The sequence below is a fragment of the Gallus gallus genome, chromosome 11, assembly GCF_016699485.2.
Source record: "Gallus gallus isolate bGalGal1 chromosome 11, bGalGal1.mat.broiler.GRCg7b, whole genome shotgun sequence".
NCBI lineage: Eukaryota > Metazoa > Chordata > Aves > Galliformes > Phasianidae > Gallus > Gallus gallus.
In genome coordinates, this window is record NC_052542.1 from 2993202 (window position 1) to 3018839 (window position 25638).

Consider the following 25638-nt stretch of genomic DNA (forward strand, 5'->3'; position numbering starts at 1 on the left):
ATGTGACCAACAAGCTTGGCATACTCTGGCTAACAATACCCAAGAAGCACCCAAGCAACAGAATGACTAACACTGGTGGTGCAATTTCCAGAAAATTATCAACAGTGGCATTTTGAAAAGCTTGAACTAGGCTATACGCACAAAACCAAGAAATTAAGAGTTCAGGGAAACTACTGAAAGTCAGTGACTGCAATCATTGCCTTGTGGCCTTGTAGAGGCGCAGTAAGGGCTGACCTACGATCTCCTGTGGACTGTTCACGTGAAACAGGAGGTGTTCACTGCAAGGAAACTCCATTCAGATTTCTCTGACAATGTCCCCAACCGCTGGCTCAGAAGGACTTAGCAGTGCACAGGAATAGGTTATTTTTTAAATTTCGTTCTGAGTCCACAAAGGTTTTAATGTTACAAAAAGTTAATTTCCTAATTTTAAAATTAAATGTTAAAACAAAACATCTACTTCCCCTGCCTGAATTGTGGTACTATTTTCAATCAGCTGATTATTTGATGTAGGAAGGAACTGCACGCACATCAGAAAAGTATCCTCCTTCCTCCTTTGCTAACAAATTTGTTAAGTAGACTGACTTTAAGATCTTATAATAATACAGACCTCTGTGATTCAGAATAGATAAATAAGAAATAATGAAGTATGAAAGAACAAAAGTTAATAAACTACTAGGCTGCAGCACAAGTCTAGATTAAAAGCATTCTGAAGGTCATCACAAAGATGAATGCGTCCTGCATGGACCAAAACAAAAATACCAGTGCATTACTGGTAATACTACCATCTAATCATACAATGTACAGGACATCAAGGTTTAAAAAGCTAAATTTTCTATTTCTGAAATCTCATGCACACTCACTACTTGCAGATAATTTGAAAGCATTTTAAATACTAATTTCAAACATATTTTGAGGAGTATTTCAGCTCTGACTCGTCCCATTCTATTCAACAAAAAAAGGAAAGCAACTCATAGTTAAAATAGCAGTAGAATCACAGAATTGTAGGGGCTGGAAGGGACCTCTGTAGATCACTGAGTCCAACCGCCCTGCAAAGCACGCTCCCTACGGCACGCTGCACAAGTAGGAGTCCAGGAAGTATTTCCAGAGGAGACTCCACAACCCCCCCGGGCAACCTGTGCCAGTGCTCCATCACCCTCACTCTGAAGAATTTCCTTTGCATATTGGTGCAGAACTTCCTATGCTCAATTTTATGGCCGCTTCCCTTGTCCTGTCCCCACCATCCACAGAAAAGAGGCTGGCCATGTCCTTTTGACTCCCACACTTAAGATATTTATAAACATTAATAAGATCACCTCTTAGTCTTCTTTTCACAAGGCTGAACAGACCCAGGTTGCTCAGCCTTTCCTCACAGGGGAGATGCTCCAGGCTCTTTATCATCTTTGTGGCCCTCCGCTGGACTCTCAACTTCACACACTGCAGAACTGCTACTACATCAAACTAACCATCACAATACATGACCCACGTTCAGTTTGCTTTATGCTATCCAAAAATAGCATTATTTCTGATTTTCCAAATACCAGTGCCAAATTATGCTATGGACAGTTTTTCAGATGAGCCTTTTAGGGAAAGCCCATGTAACTTACAAAGCACGTAAAAAAAGAAAAAGCATGATCTGACTTTGGGGAAAAAAAAAAAAAAAAGTACTACTTTTCCACATCTTAGCAACCATACAACACAAAAACCAGACAACTGTCATTACAGATCCAGTATGCCACATTATTTTTTTTTTCCATATTCAAGCATTTTCTAGACTGAGTATTCAAGCATATATTAGATGCATCAGCATGAGTTTTACCATCTATTTGGGGGATTCTGGAGCAGATGTTTATATAGTCATGTATATCTGTTCTTAGAAATATATTTATGTTTAGAATCTCATCCAAAGGTCACTGCTTTGTCCAATACAGCCAGTTACATGATTCATACAAGCTGACGCTTACCTACCTTCTCCTTCTACATAAATTTGCAGGTTGCTGTTACCAAACAGTACTAAACAATTAGAGCTGGGCTGCAACCTGCCTTGTGGTGATGTACAAAAAAGGGGGAAGAATTCAGGACAAAAAAAACACATTAGAACTGAAAAAATTGAAGACAGAAGGAATGGGAAGGACCATGAGACAAAAAAAACATGCTGTTTATTGGGCTTTGAGAATAACAGGGGGAATCCTGATATAATACCTGTTACTCAAGAAGTTACATGACTTGGTTGCATAGAAACCTGGGAAAAAAGTGACAGCACAAAATTACAGGCCAGGAAGCAAACACTCATTTATATAATCTTTCATTAACTTCTTGGACCATCTCTGACATTTGTCAGTTGGATCCTTCCATGTAGGTTACAGTTACAGTGTACTTGAACTCAGGCAGAGTTCGATAGGATTTCAGAGGACATCCTCCTGTTTCAGAACTTGTCAAGTAGTTCAAAACTCAATATACATTTTCTCCCCTTGCAACTCCACAGTCATGACCCTCAAGCTCTGCAATCATATTAAACAGAGCTGACATTCAGTCCCTCCTTTACAGGTCTCAGGTAAGAAGTTTCTGTGACTATAAGTGCATACACTTATTTTTCTTTAACTGTTAATCAATTTTAATCATTAATAATTTTAATTTAATTAATTTTAATCTTTTTTTTTTTTTTTTTTTAACTTTCCTCAAGTGAACACTGTTGAGTGGTCCATACAGACTTCACATGATGCTTCCCCTCCTCTGTTCTGGCAGATACAACTACTGTAAGAGTCCTGCATGTGGCAGAGTAACTGATGAAAGACTCTATCCCTTCAGTCCTTCGTATTATGGCTAAAGACACATATGGTTCAAGCAATTTCCTAATAGCTATCACTGCCCCAGATTTATATTGCATACACAAGACACTTAATCTATGAGTGGAATCTACACACCTGTTGCAATATGCCATCATCTTAGATGAAAGTTCCTCTTATCATTGCTCATACCTAGAACCCATCCCCACTGTGGCATCACCTTGCCACAGGACACACTTCTTGCATACAGAACAAGGAGCTCAAAAGCCCCTTGTACACTTGACTGTAAGGTCAGAGATCACCTTCCTCAAGGGGAACAGAACAAAACATGAAAATATTTGTTGTGCACAACAAAAAGCGGGAGGTTTTGTGGTTTTTTGTTTTTGTTTTTTTAAATATTTTAAAACAGGAAACTAAAAAAGAAAACAAACAAACAAAAAACCCACATTATTCCTGAGGGATTCATACTGTGTTTCTGCCCATTCTAAAATCCTCTAAATCTTTATACATGTGAGGACTCATGAAAAGCCCTAACCGCTTTAGATAACAGGAAAATCTCACTCTAGCAAACTGTAAAACAAACATGTTATTATGTACATATGATCTGGGGCAAGAGCAAGAAATTCTAGGCATTATAATCATTCATATAAGACTAAGATGAAATGCAGCAGTTATTTATTTAGAAGGCTTTAGATACTTTAGAACAAGTACTTTAACCCACTGAGTTTGGTGAAGGTAGAGGCTCTCAGGGGCTGCCTTTGTCTCCCGATTATGCAGTACAAAATTGTCACACAGTTTGCATGAGAATTTCAATGTGTGACCTTACCCCTTACTGGCCGTGCTGCCAAGATATTTATTTCTTCCCTGTGAAAGCTGTCAGTGAGAAAAATCTCATAGATTTTTCTACTCAGCTAAAATAAGTAATGCCAAATTACATGGAGTAGCTGAAACATACCCTTGGGCAGGCAGAGATTAAAGCAACAGTTATCTGCTATTTAGGAACTTTTGCCACTAAAAAGCTGAAAACAAGACAATTTCACTACAGAATTACTTCCTTAAAGTCAATGAACTTACAAAACAAAGCATGATGCTCAACTCATTTCCTCACATTTGGAAATAAGCTGATTAAATGTACTCACAACAGATGATGCCAAATTTGTCAGAAGCTTAGTCTCCTAGCAACTGGTATAGTACAGTATTAGTAATAGATTAATGACATGTGCTAATAGATTAATGGCTTGACACTACATACTATCTTAAAATCTTTATTTTAAATAACATCAACTGTATATGCAGAACTACAGAGGCTTCACAGTTAGGAAATTAAATGTTCTTTCTATAAAACTTTGTTCAAAAGCAACAAAAAGTTTGAAGCAAGAAAGAGCACTGAGGCCTTCAAGCTCCAAGATCCTGCCTCATCTCTGACACTGTTTAACATATAGACACGTACTCAGCATTTTCTTGTGTTACATTATTGCAGTGATCACGCACATGGCCTTACACCGTTTAGATCAAGAGTACACAAAAAAGTGAAATTGTAACACATATCATGAACTGCAGTCCTGCAGTAAACTTCCAGAAGTGCTAGAAAACACTGCACCTTTGTATTTAAATGCTTTGTGTCTGCACACAATAGTATTTACTTTTCACCAAACTTGGCCCTTAGTGTACTGTTTCTACCAGCAGTGAGTAAAAAGTTAATTCAAATCCTTCTTCTGTTTCATAACAATTTCCTCTCTCCCATCAAGTGTAACAATTAATTTCTAATCCAGCCGAAAGAGACCAAACCGCAAAATAGAATATTGATTTGCATTTGTATTCATTTTACTTTGAGCAGCACAGCACAATGCACATGTTTAAGCATGAGACTGTGAAACAGCTATAAATACTACACCCATTTTTAAGACAGTATTCTTGTCATGGTGAGGTATTTCACAATTCTTATGTGAATAAATACCTTTGACAATAACGAATCACATAAGTTACAGAGCTGTTTTTTTTCTGACTTAGGTCTAAGCACTGCTACAGAAGCATTGAGTAGTTCTGTGAAGAAAAGAAATCCCACATGTATTTGTCAAGTCTGGAAAACATGAGCAAAACTAGCTCCCTTAACACAAACACTAGCACAAAACAGGAGCACCCAGGGGAAAATAAATAAATAAATAAATAGCTTCCAAACACTCAGCAGACACTTATTTTGTCAGTTGAAATCTCCCAAGATTCTGTCCTTACTAATGATGCATTAAACTCCAGTGCCAGCTACCTTGGCATGTGGAAGTTGTGTCTACTTGTCCTCCACTGACGAAAGCAACACAATGCTCCACAAGAAATGTCCCCAATTAACCACTTCCAGATTCCAGCCTAGCTCAGGCATCCTCTCTTTTCTCTAGCGCGCAGCACAGACATGCTTGCTGAGCACCTGATTGTGCTAAGAAATCGAGCATGTCTGCCAATAGGTTTGAGCTGGTTGGGTCATGGTATCATTACTATGAGGAAAACACTGAGGAACTCCACAGGGAAAACAAAAGCTGGCTGAAGAGCTCACAGTTAAGAATGGAAATGAAAGATGAAAGTGATGAAAGACGTTCAAGGAAGAAAAGATATGATGGCAAGATCCTGAATCTTTTTTTGGAGAGCAAGGAAAGTACAGATGAAAAAGTCTGTAGGAAGATGAAGAGGGAAAATGACAAAAAAAATTATCAAGGTAAGCTATCAGAAGAAACAGGGTTAGGTACACAGCCCAAAGAACATGACTAAGTGTCAGTCGTCAAGAACTGCATTAGACAAAGAGCTTGGAGACTGCAAGAAAACAGTCAGTCCAACAGATTTAATTTCTGCTGGTACATCTTTTTTTTTTTATAAATTTATATTTATTTATATATGCATAGCTTCAGAGCTCAAGAGAACCAAGTACTGGTAAATTAATCCTAAAGTCTGCTCAGCACTAAGACATGTACGCACCTCACCTCCCAGGGAGCACATCTCAGCTTGCGTACCTACTTACAGTCACAACATCAAACACCCATGCATCTTGCCCTTCAAAGATTACAATGGCAGGACTTTCATATGAAAGCCAAGCCAAATTTATCAGGACCTTACATCTAACTCTGATCTCAGTAACAATTGGTTGGTGTTTGCAAAGCACACAAATACTATGCTTCAGATGTCTTTAGTATTTAGAACATTTGGCAGTAAGAAAGAAGCTAGTCAAAACAGCTGTTAATGGCCAGTACTAGGTATCAAAACAGGTAGTGTATCACCACCCTTTCAGTCAGAGGAGAACTGTAGCCTGCACTGCTGTATTTACATGAGTTTCACTACTGAAAAAAAAACAAACTGTTCTAAGAGACAATAAAACTTGATAAAACTTGCTAAATTCTGTTAAGACAATGGAAACAATGACAAGACACAAGGCAAGGGAGGAGGGGAACAACTCTTGCTGTTACAGATGAACAGTCCAAATCTAAGCTAACTTTTATATTGCACAGGTTACATCTAGAGGAAAATCTTACCCAGGAAGGAATGCCTTCACAGAAGGCAACAATCCACAGCATCATAAATGCCAGTAATTGTACTTAATAGAAAAAAGTTATCTTGGATTCAAGAAAGCCAGACATCCTACCTTCACTACAGGGTGTCCTCCAGTAGATGCTTTTACGGCTCCTCTGCTTCCTTCTGTTTCATAGTGAGCTCTGTGATGAGTTTTAGGCTGGACTTCTATTTTCAGTTCACACTGCCCATAATGACTTGGTAAAGGCCAGTCAAGAGGTGGCAATGAAGATGTGCTGCAATCAAGACATGAACACTATGGTTAAACTAACTATGTCATTTGGCCAGTGTGGTATCAAAACAATTTGTCTATAAAATACTGTGATGTCACTTTCCTAACAAGTGATTACCAAACAAGAACAGCTATTAGCCTAATGCTATTACTTGAAAATTCCCAAAGTTTACTGATGCACCAAAATCTTCAGTTAAACATTTTGGGGTTGTTACTGCTGTATTTCTTTCTTTCTTCCAATACCTGATTAGAAGAAAGGTACTGTATAACTCCCTGCCTCACATTACCAGTGCTGTTCCTTAATGCTATTAATTTTTTGTCCTCAAGTATACCAACAAGCAAGTTCAAATGGTGCAAGAGGAAACAACCTAAGTTCAACCTGTAAGTCATTTTCAACTGTCTTCATTATTATCTTAGCAAAGCAAAAAATATTTGAAGATTGGTAAGCATTGCACATCGTTAACTATCATGAAAACAAGCACTATATTGTGGCTCATTTTTTTTTAAGACCAGTAGTCCTATCTAAACATAAAGACTTACTGCAACGGCCACCTCTGAAGTGCATGCTTTATTTATCCACAAATAGTACCCTTACATCCAGTAGCAACACTGCTCCATAGAAGGAGAAAAAAAAAAATCAAATTAAAAAAAAAAGCAAATATGGAAGAACCTCAAAGGAAAACAAGTCATGTAACACTGTCAGTTTTTTTCATACCTATCCTTTTACTTGCATGAATTCACATACTTATTCTGATAAGAACAGTCAGATTCAAGTCAGTAATTACCTGGGAGAGCAAATTAATTTATAAACATTTACAAGTGAATATTTATAGTGCTGAGTACCACATAAGAACATACACAAAAATAAAATAGTTCTTACTACCATGCTTTGACCAACAAGGAAAGCAAAGTAGGTGCTAAAGAGATGGACAGATACTGCTTTGTATCTCTGCCTGAGAAAGCTCATTTCCATTTCTCCTTCACAGCAAGCCAGGAAAAGCCTTACCACCAATCCAAAACCATGCACATTTTCACAAACACAAATAGCTGCAGATGAATAAAAGACAAATGTTACCTTCTGTAGAATTCAGCTACAACTCACGAACATACCAACAGTTGGAAAAGGAGATAACATTTGGATTGAAGGGGAGGGAAAAAAAATTCTGTCTAGTAAGTATCTGGATGGACTTGGGCTCAGCCTGCAGCACCATACATCCACCTTTTACTGCAAACATCACTGTCACTAGGCATGAAAAAGGGGGAGAAGAAAACGCACCACTTGCTGGCATCCTCCTGTGGGAGGACAACCTACAAGCCTGTTGACCTGCTGCTTCATGCAGTACTTCTAGTGTGCACTTCAGGAGAAAGCTCACCTTGTAAATTAAACCTCATCTCCTGAAGTCCCATTCTGGGAGTCAAGGGGAACAGGAGTACTTCCCTTTCTTCTTACTGAAAGGAAGAAACGTGAGCAGTAAATCACGTCCATGAGCATTCAGTGTATAGCAAAGACTCTTCTCCCAGCACACACGTCTGATGACTGGTCCTTCCACAGCAATAGTATTTACTGGGCAGGGAGAAGACCGGTGATGTCAGCAATAAAGGAGGAAACAGGAATGCAGTATAAGCCCAGTCCTTCCAGTTACTTACCATAGGCCAAGGTGTACTGCCTAAGTGCTATTACTGGCTATCAACTAGACCTTGCCATTCATTTTTATAGCTATTGAAGGAGAATTGGACTCAAGTCTTCAGTCTGAAAAAGGAAAGAAAATGTCAGGATTAGAAGATACTGAACTTCTTTTAAAACTCTTTTTGGCATGCAAGAATTTTTTCTTTACTATTTCCGAAACTATTTTTCTCTCCTATAAACAAATATACAATGCCAAAATAGTTGGTTTGCACAGTGAACAGATACCGTCCCTAAGAGAGCTTGGTATAATATGCACACCACAGACAATACACCGATCACTGAGAGATATACTGAGAATTATATATTGAACTCACTCAAGAAAGTGTATTCATTGCTATTGACAACTCCACACCTCTCAGAGAAGGTAATTCTTCAATTAACTAGTAAAAATATAGCACAAGCAGGCTCAGCGTCCCATTATCTCCTGAAAAAGTCTCTAGATTTTGTCATTCCTTGAAAGCAAACAAAATATCAAAGTGAGGGAGGGAGCAAGCACACATGCATATGTAGATCCCAAAAATATAAAACAAACAAGCAAACAACAACAAAAACCAGTAACCTTCAAAAAAAGTTTCCTAAATAAACAACACAGCATTAAGACTTAGAGGCCATGCCACATCAATCTTCTACATGCAGAAGAATACAGATGCTTCAAACCAAATCTCAGCGTGCTGTTGAGAGAGCACCATCTGTAAACCTGCACACATTCTACCAGTATTACCAAGTGAATTTCATAATCGGATTAATGCAAGTCTCCAGAAGCTCATACTCCTATCACATCAAGATTAAAGGCTTTAGGGAACAGCTGCTATCAAAGGAAACTCAGAAGGAACCTTTCAGTAGCATTGTCAGCAGAAGCCACTGCATTTAAACGATCACTTCAGTGTACAAATACTAATTCAGTCAACATCTTCTTCACCTGCAGTCACAATTTCTAAAGCAGAACTGCTGCTGGCCACACACATTGAACAAACATCTCCTGTTCATCATAAGAACAACCACATGAGTTCCACATTTCATTTTCCAAACCCACATAAGTCAGCCCAGCATGGGCTGTGCCTCCCTTGCACAGGAAGAAACAAACTCTAGAAACAAGACTGCTTGCTTACACTTGAATTACCCTTTATTTTTCCTTCTATTCTACATGCAGTGTTCTGGGGCCAATGACAGCCATAGAAAATAATTCTGCTAAAACCTTAAAATGGTTATCTTTCAATTGGAGCAGTCTTCCTGGGAAATTCATTGGACAGACAGCTGGGGCTCTGTGCAGACAGAACTGCTAACCTCGCTCCCTCAGCTGAAACATGTGCGACTAGCTCAGTTTTAGTCTGATGCCCTGCTGGCACGCATGCCTAGAAAGTTGCTTAATACAGGTGGAATGAAAGCTCAGTTTAGCAACTCAGTATGAGTATATTCCTGCTTCACAGTAATCACAAATTCTAGTAATAACTTTTAAAGACACACACTGGGATCTCAACTCTTCTACTACTAGCAGACCAAGAGTTAAATATGCTTTAGAGTATTGATACAGCATACCATCAAGTACAATCTATATTCTGTCATGCCAGAACAAAGTAGAGAGCTGAAGCATCTGTATTGCACAGATGTCATATTTTAAACTCTATATGAATTTCTTTGGATTCATTAATGGTGTGTAAACATTAAAGCAACAGCCTCCCTTATTGCAAAATCCAAAAGCAAGAACTCTTCTTGCTCATCTCACTTAAGTGGGCATCTATCTTGAAAGCCTGCGATTTGCAAACACTTTCATTTTAAAGTTTTGTTATCACAGCACATCACAGCACAGCTGGTGTTATCGCAATGTAACAATAAGCAAATGGATAGCTACGTACAGAGCAAGTCTGCCTACAGTCCACTCACATTGAAAGATTTATTCTTCTAAAGAATTAAAGAGGAGATCCCAATAGTTATGCTAAAAATAGCACATAACTCCATTCCTCTCTCCTCTCCAGACTACCAAAAGAAATTTAGCTGGCAGAACTGACTATTGCAAGTATTTTACCATCTGCAACTATGTCTACAAAAATCTTTTCCTGAAAAAGTAGGTAACATTGTCAGCAATCCTAGTTTTCAGCTCTAACTGCTAGATAATTGCAGGTAAATACTCTCAAGTTGCTGTTAAGTATCTACCACGAAAGAGAACAGTCCTGAACTGCCCAGAGATGCATCAAAGCCCTTCTGTTCATCGCCACTGGGACAAAGAAGCTGTGTGGCAGCCCTTCAATTCACAGCACTTCAGATTAAATTTTGATACAGCATTCTGAAGACAACTATCAGTTTATGAAGTTGTTCTTAACCAATTTACAAATCTAACAATTCCACAAGGAGAGGCACAATGAAATAAATTAACATTGTATTTCAAAGATTTTGCTTGTTAGTAACTACTTCCAAGACACAAAAGCACAATTTGTTCTTGTGAAATACTTGTACCAGGGGTTAAATAAAAAAAAAATTGCATGACTCATTAATATCCTACAAACTGCCTAGTTGGAATTTTTCAATTTATAACTACATATTTTGCAAGTTATATTACAATTAATATCATGCTATACATAGTGCACGTAAGGACTGCTCTGAAAGAAATGTCCCCTATTTTACTATGTTGGCCCACAACAGCAGAGGTGGATGTTGGTGTTATGGCAATAGAACCTTTCCACCAATATTCCATTTCATTCTGTGCATTTTTATGAGTGTGGCATGCAGGTTCTTGTTCATCACTGGTCACAGCGCACAGCTAATGCTGGTGACTGTGCTGAAAAATAATGTTTTGTAGCTGAGAACCTGCTCTATCTGCAACAGCTTCCATGGAAATAAATAGGAAGCATTACTTTCAGAGCTACCTACGTGTAATATATAATAAATACATGAATTGCAATTAGTATTTAACTTATGACTACTGAGATGCCTGCTTTTGTTTGCTGTCATAGACTGCATCAATGAGATTTCCCTCTGTTTCATTTTTATTCATAAAACAGCAGTGAAATGAGCTTCCCTACTTCCTGAGCATCAACATGAAAATAGTTTATGATGAAACATTTGAATATCCTGAAGTCACACAGTCTCACTGCACTAGTGGAACAGGCTACAAATACTAAGTAGTTCAACATTTCACTGAGGATACAGCTGCTAATGTAACCACTAATTCAATACTTGGTATATTTTGGGCAGCAAAGGTACACTGCTTGTTTTGTTCAGTTTACTTTTCAATAAATTTGGTCTTTACCTTCTTCTGCACGTATGCCCATTTTATATTTTTGAGAAGTACCAGCTTTTAAATAAATTCTGACATTCTGGATTAAGTCAATCATTAGCTCTTGCTTTTGCTTTCCCCCTATCCCCTGCTAAGAAATTGCTTCATTCACTACATTGATCTCTTCATCTACTATGTCCCCTGAAGAACTAATCTTAAGCACTGCCTCTACAGAATGACACAATTTCAATCCCTTATTTTCAAATCAGTACACAGTAGTACAGGAACACCAACATTTAAGCCTACAGCATGTTTTTATACGGATAACTGTTTTACATACACTAACCTAACATTATTAGAAAATATCTACGCAAAACCAGGATAGCTTCACCTTCCAGCACCCCTCTACTCCTTGCTTTTCAAACCTAGCAGAGCAACAAACAGGTTCAGGAAGAAAGCAGATAATTTTAGCTGAGTAATTGCAATAGCTACCCAGTCAGTAGCAATGTTACTTCAGTTCTCATTTCTACTCTACCTACTGCACTGTTGTGACCAACAGGTCCCAGCGGCTCTGTGGTCACACAGATCACAGACCTGCTCCACCTAAAAAAATAACAGAATGGGAAGGAGGAAGAGTGAATTCTTCCTCCAGCTGAACTAGTTTCTTCTACCGAGTCTCCACAAATTTTCCTGCAAGCACGCCACAACTACACAAGGACAAGACCCAATTAACTCAGCATCACGTTGTTAGAAAATACCTTTGTAGCCAAAGCTCAGAAAGGAATTCCTTCTAGATGGCTTTCAGCATGACATGCAAATGTATTTTCTCTATCCCAATTTGTAGAATTCTATCAACCCAAAGAAGCAAGTGAAAATAAAAGGAAATGAAACCTCCACCTCTTTTGTGTTGTCACAGTTTTTATAAAATGAGCAGTCAGGGCTAGAAGGGACCTCTGAACATCTTCTAGTCCAACCCTGCTGCTAAAGCAGGTTTCCTACAGTAGGTTACAGAGGAAAGTGTCCAGGCAGGTTTGAATACCTCCAGAGAAGGAGACTCCACCACCTCTCCAGGCAGCCTGTGCCAGCACTCCATCACCCTCACAGTAAAGAAGTTTCTCCCCATGTTCGTATGGAACTTCCTATGTTCCAGTTTGTGCCCACTGCCCCTTGTTCTGTCATGGTGCACCACCAAAAAGCCTAGTCCCATCCATTTGATTCCCACCCTTTAGATATTTATTAACATTGATAAGACCTCCTCTCAGCCCTCTTTTCTGCAGGATGAACAGTCAGGGCTCTCAACCTTTCCTTATGAGGGAGATGCTCCAGGCCCCTATAATCTTTGTGGCCCTCAACTGGACCCTCTCCAGCAGTTCTCTGTCTTTCTTGAAATGAGGAGACCACAACTGGACCCAGTGCTCCAGATGCAGTCCCACCAGGGCAGAGTAGAGGAGGAGGATAACGTCCCTCAACCTGCTGGCCATGCTCTTTTATTTATGCACCTCAGTTGTATTAAAATGTTAACTGTTCAGATTAGATGCAACTGCTTAAAATGTAAGCATGCACAGAAACTGCAGACATTTCATTTAGCTGGGCTCTGTACACAAACAGAAACAACCTGTATTTAAATAAATTCAGTTCCTATGTTATAGTGTATCTACTGTATTTTTTTAAAAGAAACAAAAGTTGGAGTCCCAACTTGCTTTTTTCTAATTATAACATCTACCTGCCTACAAGAAGTTTTCTTTTAGAAGCCTTAATATATCATAGAAATATAAGCACATTAACATGCCTACATAGGATGCATTGGAAGGAAACCTTCTGAAGGACTTACATATTTTCTTACAACTTACCGAAATATAGGAGTATGACCAGGCTTTGGTTTGTTCCAAGTAAAGTGTGAAGGAACAGACAGAAATTGGTCTCCGGGCAAATCTTTTTTCAAGGTGTGTTGAGAACCAGAGCAGTCATCTACTGCATTTTCAAGGGAAGATGATAAGTTACCTTGTTCTTCAGGGCAGATATCTATTTTTCCAGACAAAGTAGCAGTCTGATCCTCTGAGGTCTTTCTTGTTTTAAGAGGAATATCAGTCTCTGTACAACACTGAAATGGTGAAAGGCCAGAATTAAGACCTTGCACGCTATGAATGGAAGTGTTTAGCCATGTGTCTTCTGTTATGCTTCCTCTGGGAGAATGACCAGGTGATGGAGTTGGAGAATGGTGAGGAGAGAGAGAACCAGCGTAGCAAATCTCAGCACTGGAGTGTCGCCGTTTCCCACAGGGGGATGTAGGTCTTGAGGAGGGCCTTGATGTTGGTCTAGGGCTTAGCCAATTTTCATCTGTAATGCTAGTTCTAGGAGAATGACAGGGAGACTGTCTGGGTGACAAGGCATGCCCAAATCCATAAGGCTGTTGCCAAGATTCATCACTAGGACCTCTTGGCGAACCACCAGGAGAGGCCAGAGGAGAGCCAAGGGTAAATCGAGCAGCTGCTTCATTTAGCTCTGAGTCTACGTCATCATAAACATGGGAAATTGACTCACAAGAGGAAGCATCTGAAAACCAACTTCTGGAGGAAATGCTGCTGGCAGGGCTTGGACTAAGGGATGATTCCCTATATGATGGCTCAAGAGGAAGATAGAGATGGTCCCGTGAAGGCCTTTCCATATACTCATTTTCTGTGCCATTTGTGAGCAACTCATCTTCATTGGCTTCAATCCCTTGATGACAGTTAGGTGAAATAGAAGTAATCTGAATACTGGGGCACTCAAAGGGTTTGGGTCCACCTAGTGGACTATATTTGGATTCTGGTACCTCACTAGTTCCTTCATAGCTCTTATGACTCTGAAGTCTTGCGGGTGGTGACAGAGGAGAGGAGTGAGACTGCAGTCCATGGCGAGGAATACAAATTGGCTGATTTACAGAAGATGATGGCTGGTCTACATTAAAGATGTATATGGATGCACAGTCATCAGACTCGAGATCTGAAAAAGAAACAAAGAAGAGGAACTGAATCAGAGTACATTACTTCAAAAACGTCATGAAACTCCTGTTTCCCAGACGTGTCCTGTTTTCAACACCTTACACATTTCTCATTATACTAGACACAAAAAATAAAGCTAATTATTTTAGATCCCTCCCATTTACATATTTATGCATATGACTATGAGTTAAGTTTTCCTTCGTAAATCTTGCTTTCAACCAGACTCTGCAGTTTATCCGCATCTTCAGTAGCTGAATATGTAATATATAAAGAACATGGGTTTAAAATCTTGAAAGGGTCTAATATGGAATGCTCAACTCAATCATCATCTTCCATAACTATTTTCAATTTATTCACTTATTAATTGTTTTATCATAATCAAATGCTTGATCATCTTAACATGAATATAAACAAATATGACACTTTCTGCAAACTCACTAGTCAATAATTGTAAGCACTGGAATAGGACGTGCGTAATATTTATCTCCTTTAACATCAGGAAGTATCTTCCAGTGACTCAAGCTTCAATGAAGGTAACAGATAACTGCAAGGAGGCCTAGCAAGAAATGTTATTAAATATAGTACAAAGAATCTCATTCCAAAGGTCTTTTTGGTTGCCTAGAAAATTGCCAAGCAGCCATCCCATAGAACAGCATTTTTTCAAGTCTCATGAAGTTTGAGCGAAAGCTAGCCAGCATAAAAAAGGCAAAACAAAACAGTCTCAGATCTCACAAACTTAACCGAAACAGAAAATACTCCAAAGAAAAGCATGTAATTGTGATGGATTCAGCAACTTCGTCTCACAGAACCAAAGCAGGTACTCTCACCCTGCTTCTCAGTATTAAGTGCCCATATGAGATATTTGTCTTGGAAATGACTAGAGAAAGCACCTTTCCCCTTATTTCGTGACCACTCCTATTCATTTCTTTTCCCTTGTGAATGGGATCTCAAGTAGGATAGTAACACTTCCCCAACCTTTTCAGATTTCAAGATTCATTAGAGGTTACCATCAAGCAGAAAATCCCTCTTTTTACACAGCCCAGCAGAAACTTCTGCTCATTTAAGAAGATACACATTTACCCTACCCAATGTTTAAACACTGCCCCTCAAATTGCTGCCTTGCTACTTGAAATGAAGATGGTTTTAAATAAATTTACTCTCACAATCAAATAAAGCACCCAGACAGGAAGCCATGTATTTTAGCCTTCTCCATGATGAACAAAAAAAAAAAATGTAGGATGTTAATCAAGTCATTCTATTCTAAGTTTCATTTAGAGCAATCAGCATGAAATTAACTAAAAGACATTATTCAGAAACAAAAAAAAAGAAAGCATCTCCTCAGAGACAAGAAGAAAGCATTTTCAAGTGGAAACAAAGCATACTGCTACCAAGGAACAGACTATAACTCTATACTGAAAGAGGCACAAAAATGCATTTAAGAGTAATACTCAGTACTGTATGATTTGATATGTAATATTACAGAGTCATTACATAACACTTGTTATATAACTATGCTATTACTATTATTACGTGTTTTAAGAGCACAAAAGACTATTATATGCTGCTTTATAAATATGCATATACTAACAGCATCACGACACTACAAAGGGACTACCTTGCCTGTCACACAAGTAATTAGCAAAAGGTCACTACACTGAACACTGTCAGAACCACATTTCTCTGTCTTTTCTCCACAGTGAAGATTTTGTAATAATTTATTTGGGTGAAAAAAAAAAAAAATTCTTGTGCTGCTTCCATCACAGAACATAAAATGCAAACAGTAATTAGTTACAGATTTTCCACATTTACTGGTATATTCATATGCAGGGTCACAGATGTCTTTTTTCTATAATTTAGTATTAGGACAGTTGGTCAAGAAAGAAAAAAAGCAATCCTGATAAAAGGATGACTTAAATTATTAAGCATTTATCCAGCTACTTGAAAGTTAGAAATGAAACACAGATAAATTTTGAAATAATATGAAAAAAGTTATAGGAAAACAACAGTCCTGTGTTTAACCATTTACCATCACGAACTGCTTTAGGAACAGCAGCAGTATACTACTGGGTTACAACTCTTGGCAACGCAAAGAGCCTTATTTATTTCTCTTGCTGCAATAATCAAGAAATCTTACAATACTTGAGACAGTTTCTCTTTCAGTGTCACTGGGTTTACAAAATGCACAGGTACATTCAGAATTCACGTTTCACAGAGCTGAGGTGGAAAGATTGAAAGAGCACAGGAACATCAGTGCAGGCTGGGAAGGCCTGCGGGAGAAAGGCAGGCATGTTCCCTGAGCCCAGCTTTGACGTTCCTGCTCCATGACAAACTGCCTCTAATGAGCTGGCACCATTTCTCCCATTATCCCATGTGCACACTACAAAAACAGGAAGCCAGACACCTGGAGTAAGGCCTACAAATCTAACAAACATCCCACCCTCCAACAGCATGCTTATGACTGTGGAAACAATGTATTTTGAAGTCTACAGTCACCAAACCACTCTTGGACAATATCAATAAACAGACAGCTTTATCTTAGTTTGGGACCATCCTCCAACTCTCTCCCGTTATAGTCACGTGTTAAAATAATCTGTTAGTTGCTTATACAAACAACAACCTGGGACTTACACAATGTGTCTTATGAATTCTACTAAACGACTTACCAACAATTTTCTTCTGTCATATTAACTGTAGGGAGAATTTGATCTGGATGAGCCCCCTAACTAAAAGGAAGGAACAAATCAACCTACAAAGACAAATACAACTTGGGCAAAAAAAAAAAAAAAAAAAAAAAAAACGGGGGGGAGGAAGGAGAAGAGAAAGACTGACAATCCATAAAATGGAGACAATAGCTCAGAAAAACAAATCCAATGCAGAGCTTCAAGAAAGCAGAAGATAAATAAACTCACAGAAGTTCCAAAAAAGGCAAGTACAGGGCAAAATGGAGTTACAAAGAAGCCCAAAGCAAAAATAGAATCATGGACATCGGCAATCTTAATAGGAGACCTACTATACCCCAGTAATCATGATAAGGGGGCAAGGTGAAAGTCAGACAAGTCGTGAGGCCTTCACCAACCTGTACATATGTGAAGGAGCTATTCAAGAAACAAAATAAATCAGATTAGTAAAGTCGAGCATAAAAAAATACCACAAACACATGGGGGCAAGATGCTAGGTAGACAGATATAGCAACACACGAAGACTAAGCAAAAAGCACTGCCATCTGTATCAGAAGTCTGCCATGACCTTGAAAGGGCAGATGTTAAATGTCTTTTCTTTATGAAGTCAAACAAGTAAATTAACAAAACTAATAGTAATGCAGAGTGAAGAAAACTGGACTGAATAAAAGGTTAAGGACCACTGAAGAACTACAGACCAATCAGTTTAACTTCAATTATAGGAGTAATTTGTTCCAGTTAGCATTTAAAAAGACGACAGGGAAACAAAACAAGAAGTCAATGTCTGTTACGAACAAAATCACGTCAAACTAATTTTGTTTTACAATGGAAGATCTTTTGGGTAGCCAATGCAGAAAGCAGCTCAGCTTTGCTTCAGCTTACTGAGGCATTTAACACTGCCACGCACACAGAAGCCGGTGAGTCTTCAGCAGCACAGCAAAGCCCTCTTCCACACCCTGCTGAGAACATATTTACTACGGAGAACATAAAAGGCAGTGTATCTCCCACATCCAAGAAGTGAGTAACAGCTATACAAAGCTGCAGACCTGCAATGCAATTCGACATCGGGTGCCTGTGCCACTCCTTACCAATGGGAGCTGGGCAGGCTATCATTGTGAGCGCACATTTGTGACCGTCTAGAAGCAGGCTGGTGTATAGCAGCTTCCGCTCACTGTCAGAACAGCACTGGCTTGTCTCTGACTAAGCTGTTAACTACACTTCAACGTAACCAGGGAATATAAAGAAATAATATGCAGAACAACTGTTTCTGAAGTGCACTTTGCTCACCAGTTGCTGCATCAGACTGCACATTCAGGACTAGTTATGCTGGCCCACCAGTTGCTCACTGCTCAGCCACGTACTGGCACATGCTTATGTGCAGCTGTGCAACGAGCCAGATTTCTCCAGAGAAGGAAGGTCAACTACTATCAAACACAACTACTATCAACTGTAGGCAACTACTATCTGAACACAAGCCCCATGCCAAATACATTCAAACTACTTTATTATCCTAGGTTTGTAAGCCCATAAACAAACAGGTTCAGACAATAGGAGATGTGATAAGGTACTAAGCAAGTGCAACACGACCTAGGTCTTATAAAAAATGCTACTGTGAAAACAGGATCAGTAATCAAGTCCTTTAAATAGCATTAGGAAAGACTTGAGCACCGCCACAGACATCATCTGTGTTCTAACATAAATCACATAATCTCCATCTCCATTCCCAAACTTTAAAAAGAAAATGACAACCTCTTCTGTTTTTCAGGTCTGCCAAAGTCAGTCACCATCATCTCTTTCCAAACCTGATGGTATTACAAGAATGCCACAAAAATATCTGTTAATGTGAACAAAGAGTGTATGTAACTCCATTTCTAAAATGTCAATATCATGCTAAGCTGCAGTCTTCTTTCTTTGGGTGAAAGAAGAGTCTCAATCTTCACAAAGAACAGAAAATACTCAAGAACCACTGTTTTCCTATCATGCACTTAAAACCACAACTGATCAGAGTTCTCATTGGTACATTACCATGTTAAATCTCTACAGTTGGGTATTTCATTCCAGTTTTCCATTGCAACCTGCTAGTTCTCCAGAGACAATTTCTGTCTTCTGACTAGCTTAATCAGTTCTAGCAGGCAGCTTAAAAATGACCAACTCAAAAAAACCCTGAGAAACACAGCCACATGTTTGTTTATAAAGGAGTAGAACTGACTAGTAAGCCACCAAATATGGTAATAAAAAAGCATAAATTGTTAAAACAATTAAAGTGACAATGTGGAGCAGATGAAAAACACCTCTTTACACTCCAAGCTTACAAAAACACAGAACAGTAGTGCAAAGCTTTCAGGAAAGAGATGATTTACATCAACCTCATTTTGTAAAGGAGTTCTCCCTGTTTGATGATTCTGTGCTCTGTTTCATGCATGTCTGACAACTCAAAAAGGACAAAAATAAATGTACTTCTTTCACTCACATATGCTAGAGGCAGCTCTGTCATGGCCATCAGAATTTCACTCATCAATTTTACTCATCTTCTCATGTTAAGCAACGACAATGGAAATGTGCAAGAAAAACAATCTTTTCTACAGTGGAAGCTTCCAAATTGTAGTCTGGATGAGAATTAGCTGTCCTCAGTAGAACCACAGAACAGTAACAAAGCTGCAGTAGTTGAAGCAAGAGAATCATACAGCATATCAAATGTTTACAACTGACACTGCATTAAAAAAAGAACAGACAGGCTGGCAGGGTGGAGCTTCACCTTAGGTTTTTTCAGCAGTAACTGCCCACCCACCCACACAAAGGGGGAAGGGCAATGAGAAGAGACGTATTTTTAACCCAGATGATTTTGGCAATCTGATTTACAGTGCAGTAACATAAGCCTTAGGACATATGGAGAAACAAGCAACCAGGACAGGAACCGCAGGTGGCTGCACTACCAAATAAAAATGTAACATGCAGTTAAAGCCTTAGGCCACAGCCTGGCACAACATTTAAACTGGAATGGCTGTCCATGGAGTAACACACATCAAGCCTCACCCTCACATAACAGAATTCAGATCCAAATAGGGAAATAACAGTCATTAAATTTTATTTGGCACATAAAAAAGACTAAATAAACATGAAAATCAAATGCATCTACTTAAGCCATAAGCATGTTCCAACAATTACGTACTTGTTTCTCAACAGAGATTAATTCAGTTTGCTACTTTCTTCCATGTTTTTAAAATACAAGTTTTCCTAATCTTTCACTGCAAAGTGCTTTGAGAGATGCTGATTAGACCAATGTAAAAAGCAGGCAAAAAACCCAGCTTGTAGCAGTAAGCTTCAACAGGACTGTCATTCTCAGTTACAAGAACAGAAAACAGCAACCGGAAGCATGAGGCACTGCTTATACCTGTGCCTTCTCAACCTCTCCTGGTATTTCTGCTGATTAAGAAGCAAGCTTTTAAGCGAAAGCTTTTTAAAGCCTGTGAATCAGTGTTTAAGGATTGTCCATTAATATTCATAACATGTGAAAAAAATATTTACTTCTTGCTTTAAAAATCTGCAAGTTCCAAGGCTGCTCTTCGCTTCCCTTTTTCCCTCTGTGGGTGCGTCACTCAAGAGGACATCCTACTTTAGGGCACCGGATCCTCACAGCCAAAGGGAAGCTACTGCCCTCCAGTCTGAAGTCACATCCATCATTCAGTGTAAGATTGAAAGTCAGCTCAACATGACCCAAGCAGTTCAGAGATTCTGTAAATGGTGCAATACCTCCACACGGCAGTTAATAACACGTAGTTGTTACTGCTCTTTTCCAGATAAAGTACAGTTATTTTGCCTGTTCAGTTATCAGACATTGTGAAAGATCTTAGCCCTGCACTACCTGAGCATCTAGTACGTGTGGATGTAGGGACCAAGAGAAGACTGAGCACTCTAAAACTGCTGTGCTGCGCCTCACTACAGGAAGATGAGTGATGATAAAGACAAAATGACAGTAAGTGGCTGAGGAGAAAAGGGGAATTATGTGCTGCTGGCCAAAGGTTTGTCTGGGTTGTTGGTGCTGTAAGCTGACTTATCACTCACAACCCAACTCACTTCTGGGGGCAAACCTAAAAGACTTCATAAAGCGTTCTCCCTGGTTAATGCTCTATCTAGAAACTGAAATTGTCACCTAACTGCCTACATGACTGCACTGGCCAACTTCTAACACCCATAAGCTTATTGATGGCAGCCTGATCTATACTGAGACTTCCAGGTTTATTGTCTGCCTCAGTCCCAAAGCAAGCACCGCAGAGAAGCTGACTTTTCAAGACCAGAGCACTTAAATAAGGCCACAGCAAAATAAAAACAACACACCCAACACAGAAGTATGCAAGAAAATGAGTATCTTAGTTTACAGGAAAGCACGATGACATAGGTTTTGGCCTTTGAGAAAGCTTGTTGAAAACAAACACAAGAATTGAAGGCAAAAAGTTTGAGCAGGGAGAAGCTAAATTATACAGTATGAGAAGGGAAGGCAGAACTGGGGGCATTCCTCTTTCTGTTCAAACAGAGCATGACACAGATGCTGAGATTGGTGTTGATGGGATCTGAGCAAACTAATTTGGGAACAGCTCGCACCTCTGCAAAGCCCCACTGTACTTCTGCTGCTGTCCTGCAGCACTACAGAGGACAAACCCTTTTATTTTGCCACTGGCAACCCTGCCCTACAAATAACTCAGTGCTTCAACTCATTAATATGTAAACTTTACATACACAAATTTCAAAGAGAGACTGAAATGAGCCAGAATGAGAAGTGCTCACACCAGTGATGGATTAGCAACCCCTTGAATTCCCTTTTTAACTGACTGATGTGGTATAATGGGCAGAAATGAGACTAACAGCCTAGCAGGTGCTCAGGGGAACAGACAAGGGGAAGCCAACGCAACAGCCAAGTGAACACTGAGGCAGAGAAAGAACACCAATTTTTCCAGCAACTTTCAGAATGATCCCCACATCATAAGGAAGAACATGACTGTGCCACATGCAAACCCTGGAACTTATATATTTCTTTGTAGAGTCCTAAATAACTTATGTTTATTCCAGCAGGAGCAGAGGCCTCACCAGATACGGCACCTAATCAGCTTAAAAACAAATCCTCCCCCCGCCAGGAGAAATGCTAAGCAATACAAAAGGTACTAGCAGCTGCTGCTTGAACACTTAGACCTGATAATTTACACCGATGAACCAAAGGAACTCTGATCTAATTTAAAGAAGCTGTACGCAATACAAAATGCTGGCAGATTTTCCAGTGGCTCTTTGCATCAAACCACACATTCTCTTCTTGCATTGTCACTTGAGTACGGCTGTCCACTAAAACCTTCTGTAATTGTGTTGTTACACCATCTCTGCTGCTCCTTTGTGTCCATGACTTAGGAAACACCTACATTTTACTTAAAGTACATATGCATGCTTATAAATAATGGTAGACGTTATTTCAGCCCTTTATGCATTCATAAGTGGCAAACCACTGTCACAGTTAATAACAGCATCCTGAATTCACCATCAGCTTGAGATTCTGTTTTTGGTGTGGGTTTCATTTTGGGTGATGCAAGAACTTTGTAAATCAATTTAGTTAGAAGGTAATACTTTGTGCTGTTGTTCCAACTACTCCCACTCACAGTTCATATTCCCTCTGTGGCACAGCACAATGGCTGCTCATCACTGAATTTATCTGTCAGCGATCTTCCCATTTTTCTGTTTGCTCAAAACAATATAAAACAATTTAAAAAACAGAATAAAAGAAACTATTTCTCACAGCACTGGCTACTAAAAATGAAAGTTAACAGTCACAGAACACAGATTCTTGTTAAGAAACGAATTCAAGGTTTTTACCTCCTGCAGTCCCGAATAAGCTCATATCCAAAACACAAAAATCTAGATTTGAAAGGACCAAGAAGTAAAGGAATATTCTGAATATTTCCCTCAACAAACTTGTTAAACATTCAGAAAATTCAGCCTCAACTAGCAATATTTTGTTAAAACTATTTCTCATCTTTAGAAGTGAAGATGAATCTAAGGAGCAATTTTTTAAACAAACGCTAACAATGAGATTCTACATTTCTAGGGGTGGTGAATTAGCTGCAGGTACCTGCCCATATGTTCACCTACAACTGTCTTTTACACAGTATTTATTCCTGCTTTAAAAAAAAAAAAAAAAAGAAAAGCAAAACCAAACAGGACTTCTTTTTTCCTCCCACTTCCCCAAGTATCTAAAAACAAAACCTAGACCTCCTCAAAACCTAAGGAAAACAATTTCCATCACCCCATCATCCTCTGCCTGAAAAGAATCCACAGCACGCGATGTCAGTGGGATATTCAGCCAGAGGAGCCATAAATGATTAAGTTCAGCTGTTTGGTTAACTGCCGAGACACGCAGCCCCCATATAGAAAGCCAGCCTGCTTACCGATCAGCTTGGCAGGTCCTCAGACTGAACAGCTTTACAACGTTCGATACAACCCACGTTGCCAGCGTTTCACAAAAACCCATAGAAATGGGAGTTCTAAAGGCAGAACAGAACACTGACTCGTGAATAAGCTTGCTCCTGCTTTGCCATTTCACCTAGCCCTACTGATCATTTCAGTCATCTTAAATTCCACTGTCATCCGAACCCCACACGGCATGCCTGGACAAATGTACGGACCTGGATGCTGCTTTACAGGCTGGGCTGAGTGCCAGCACTGCTCCATGTACTTCTCTGGCCCGCTAGGGCAGCTTTAGGCAACAACTCCTGTATTTACGTTACTGCTGTCAACAGCCAAATTGCTGCTTACTATTGACGAGGGCCCAATCTACTCTTATTTCTCATTCGTTCAACAGCAGCTTTACTTAACTAGTCCTCTAGTGCAATATGATCAACTGCTTGCAGCTGTAGAATACAAACAAAAAGGAAAAAAGACAGTCACATTTTAAGTAGAGAGCTACTTTCTCCTTAAAGAAAGTTAATTTCCAGCATTCAGAAATCTTCAAGAATCAAGTACTGGCACAAATGTTTTTTGCACCACGACAATCTTCCACAACCCAGCTCTCAGCATTTCCTGTCTCATGCTGTGCCCAACATCCAGATGGGAGGAGGGAGAACAGAGTGCCATGTGAGGATGAATGCTCACATGAAATAAGTGACATTTGGCCAATCTAGTGATCTTTCTGAAAGTTGTGCATTAGTGTGCCTCGATGTACAATGCAGTTAGCCAAACCATATGCCAAACCATGAAAGTTATGACATTAGATCATGTGCAACTACAACTGCCTTGCAACAGCACACACAAGAATTGGGTAGTTCACCAAATGGTCTCATTCTGGTCAAGCTTCATTCAAACAGGGGAGACTTCATATAGTGAGCATAATATGGAAAGAAGCAACACATCTGAATGTGTCAGCCTCCCATGATTACTGTTTTAGTGGTAGCCCAGGCAACTCTGACTTAATTGATACCAGATTTCATTTCAATACAAATTTTCCTTTGGTACTTCCTCAGTACCTCTCTGTTATCTCCATGTCACAAGGGCCATGTCACAGACCCTTTATTTTCAGCCAGCTGCAGCTGCTTGGCTCCCCTGCCCTCCACCAGCAGGTTATATAACCACAGCCCATGCATGATTTGCATCATGCCCCATGCCTTCTACGTGCACATCACAGAAATCACCACCTTGTGAAATAAAACAGTGGCAGTAATTAAACTTCCCCTCAATTGGTGGTTCCTACTGTAATATACTTAGTGCTCAATATCTAATAAACAAATATTTTGGTTTACCTCTAGGGGGGGAAAAAAAAAAAAAAGAAACAGACTCAAGCTACTTACTTGTTCATTCATTTCTTTCTTGTACCAGCTGATGTTGGCATTAACTCAGGAGCCCTCTTTTGTACAGCAAACATTTATAGACCCACATGGACTGCTGTATTTATATGGATAGCTCAAATTATACCTATTAACCTCAGAGTTACCATCTTGTGCAAAGACTTTCTGTGCTACCCACAGACAATCAAATCTAAACAGACTACAAGGGCTTATGAGGTGTGTAGAAAGATGTTCTCTTAAAAAGACTTCAGCAGATCGCATCCCATGAGTTGCTCCTGGTGAAGAAAAGCAGACTTTGTGGCAGTTCTGGGCCAGAAGTACGCAGCCACAGAAAGGATGTCAGCAACAGCAGCCCCTGCTCGGCTCACACCTTGAGTGCACAACAACTGCCAGCATTCAGCCCTCCATTTTCCACGCTGTCTAATTATGAGACTATTTTCCTACCACAACTTGACTTTCTTAGCTTTGCCTACCTTAAACACCATCTTAGGGAAAAGAACAAAAAGTTCAAGCACACTACAAACTTCTATAAACATTTTAGCCTGTCTCCTACTCTCTACCAACAGCCTCTGACAACAACGTCACGAATACACATTGAAGAAGTGTAGGATACTTTAGATATCAGTGATCAAAGCAAAGCTATAAAGACTAGTACTACAGTATTTTTTCAGTACAAGTCATCAGTTCTAATATTTTTCTA

General features: G+C 39.3%; 1 protein-coding gene across 4 annotated transcripts in view; it reads right to left on the minus strand.

The window, feature by feature from the left end:
• NFATC3 (nuclear factor of activated T-cells 3) overlaps nucleotides 1-25638 on the minus strand; it is a 61056-nt gene that overhangs the window by 31017 nt on the left and 4401 nt on the right. For 2 of the 4 annotated variants that reach the window (XM_015292363.4, XM_015292362.4), the window contains exons 2-3: nucleotides 13313-14444; nucleotides 6406-6568 (exon numbers count right to left, since the gene is read on the minus strand). In XM_015292363.4, the coding sequence (XP_015147849.1) occupies nucleotides 6406-6568; nucleotides 13313-14444 (1295 nt within the window). Of the gene's footprint in view, nucleotides 1-6405; nucleotides 6569-13312; nucleotides 14445-14881; nucleotides 15501-17106; nucleotides 17214-25638 lie in introns of those variants that run through there. The other 2 variants (XM_025154245.3, XM_046899619.1) reach the window with 2 other exon arrangements.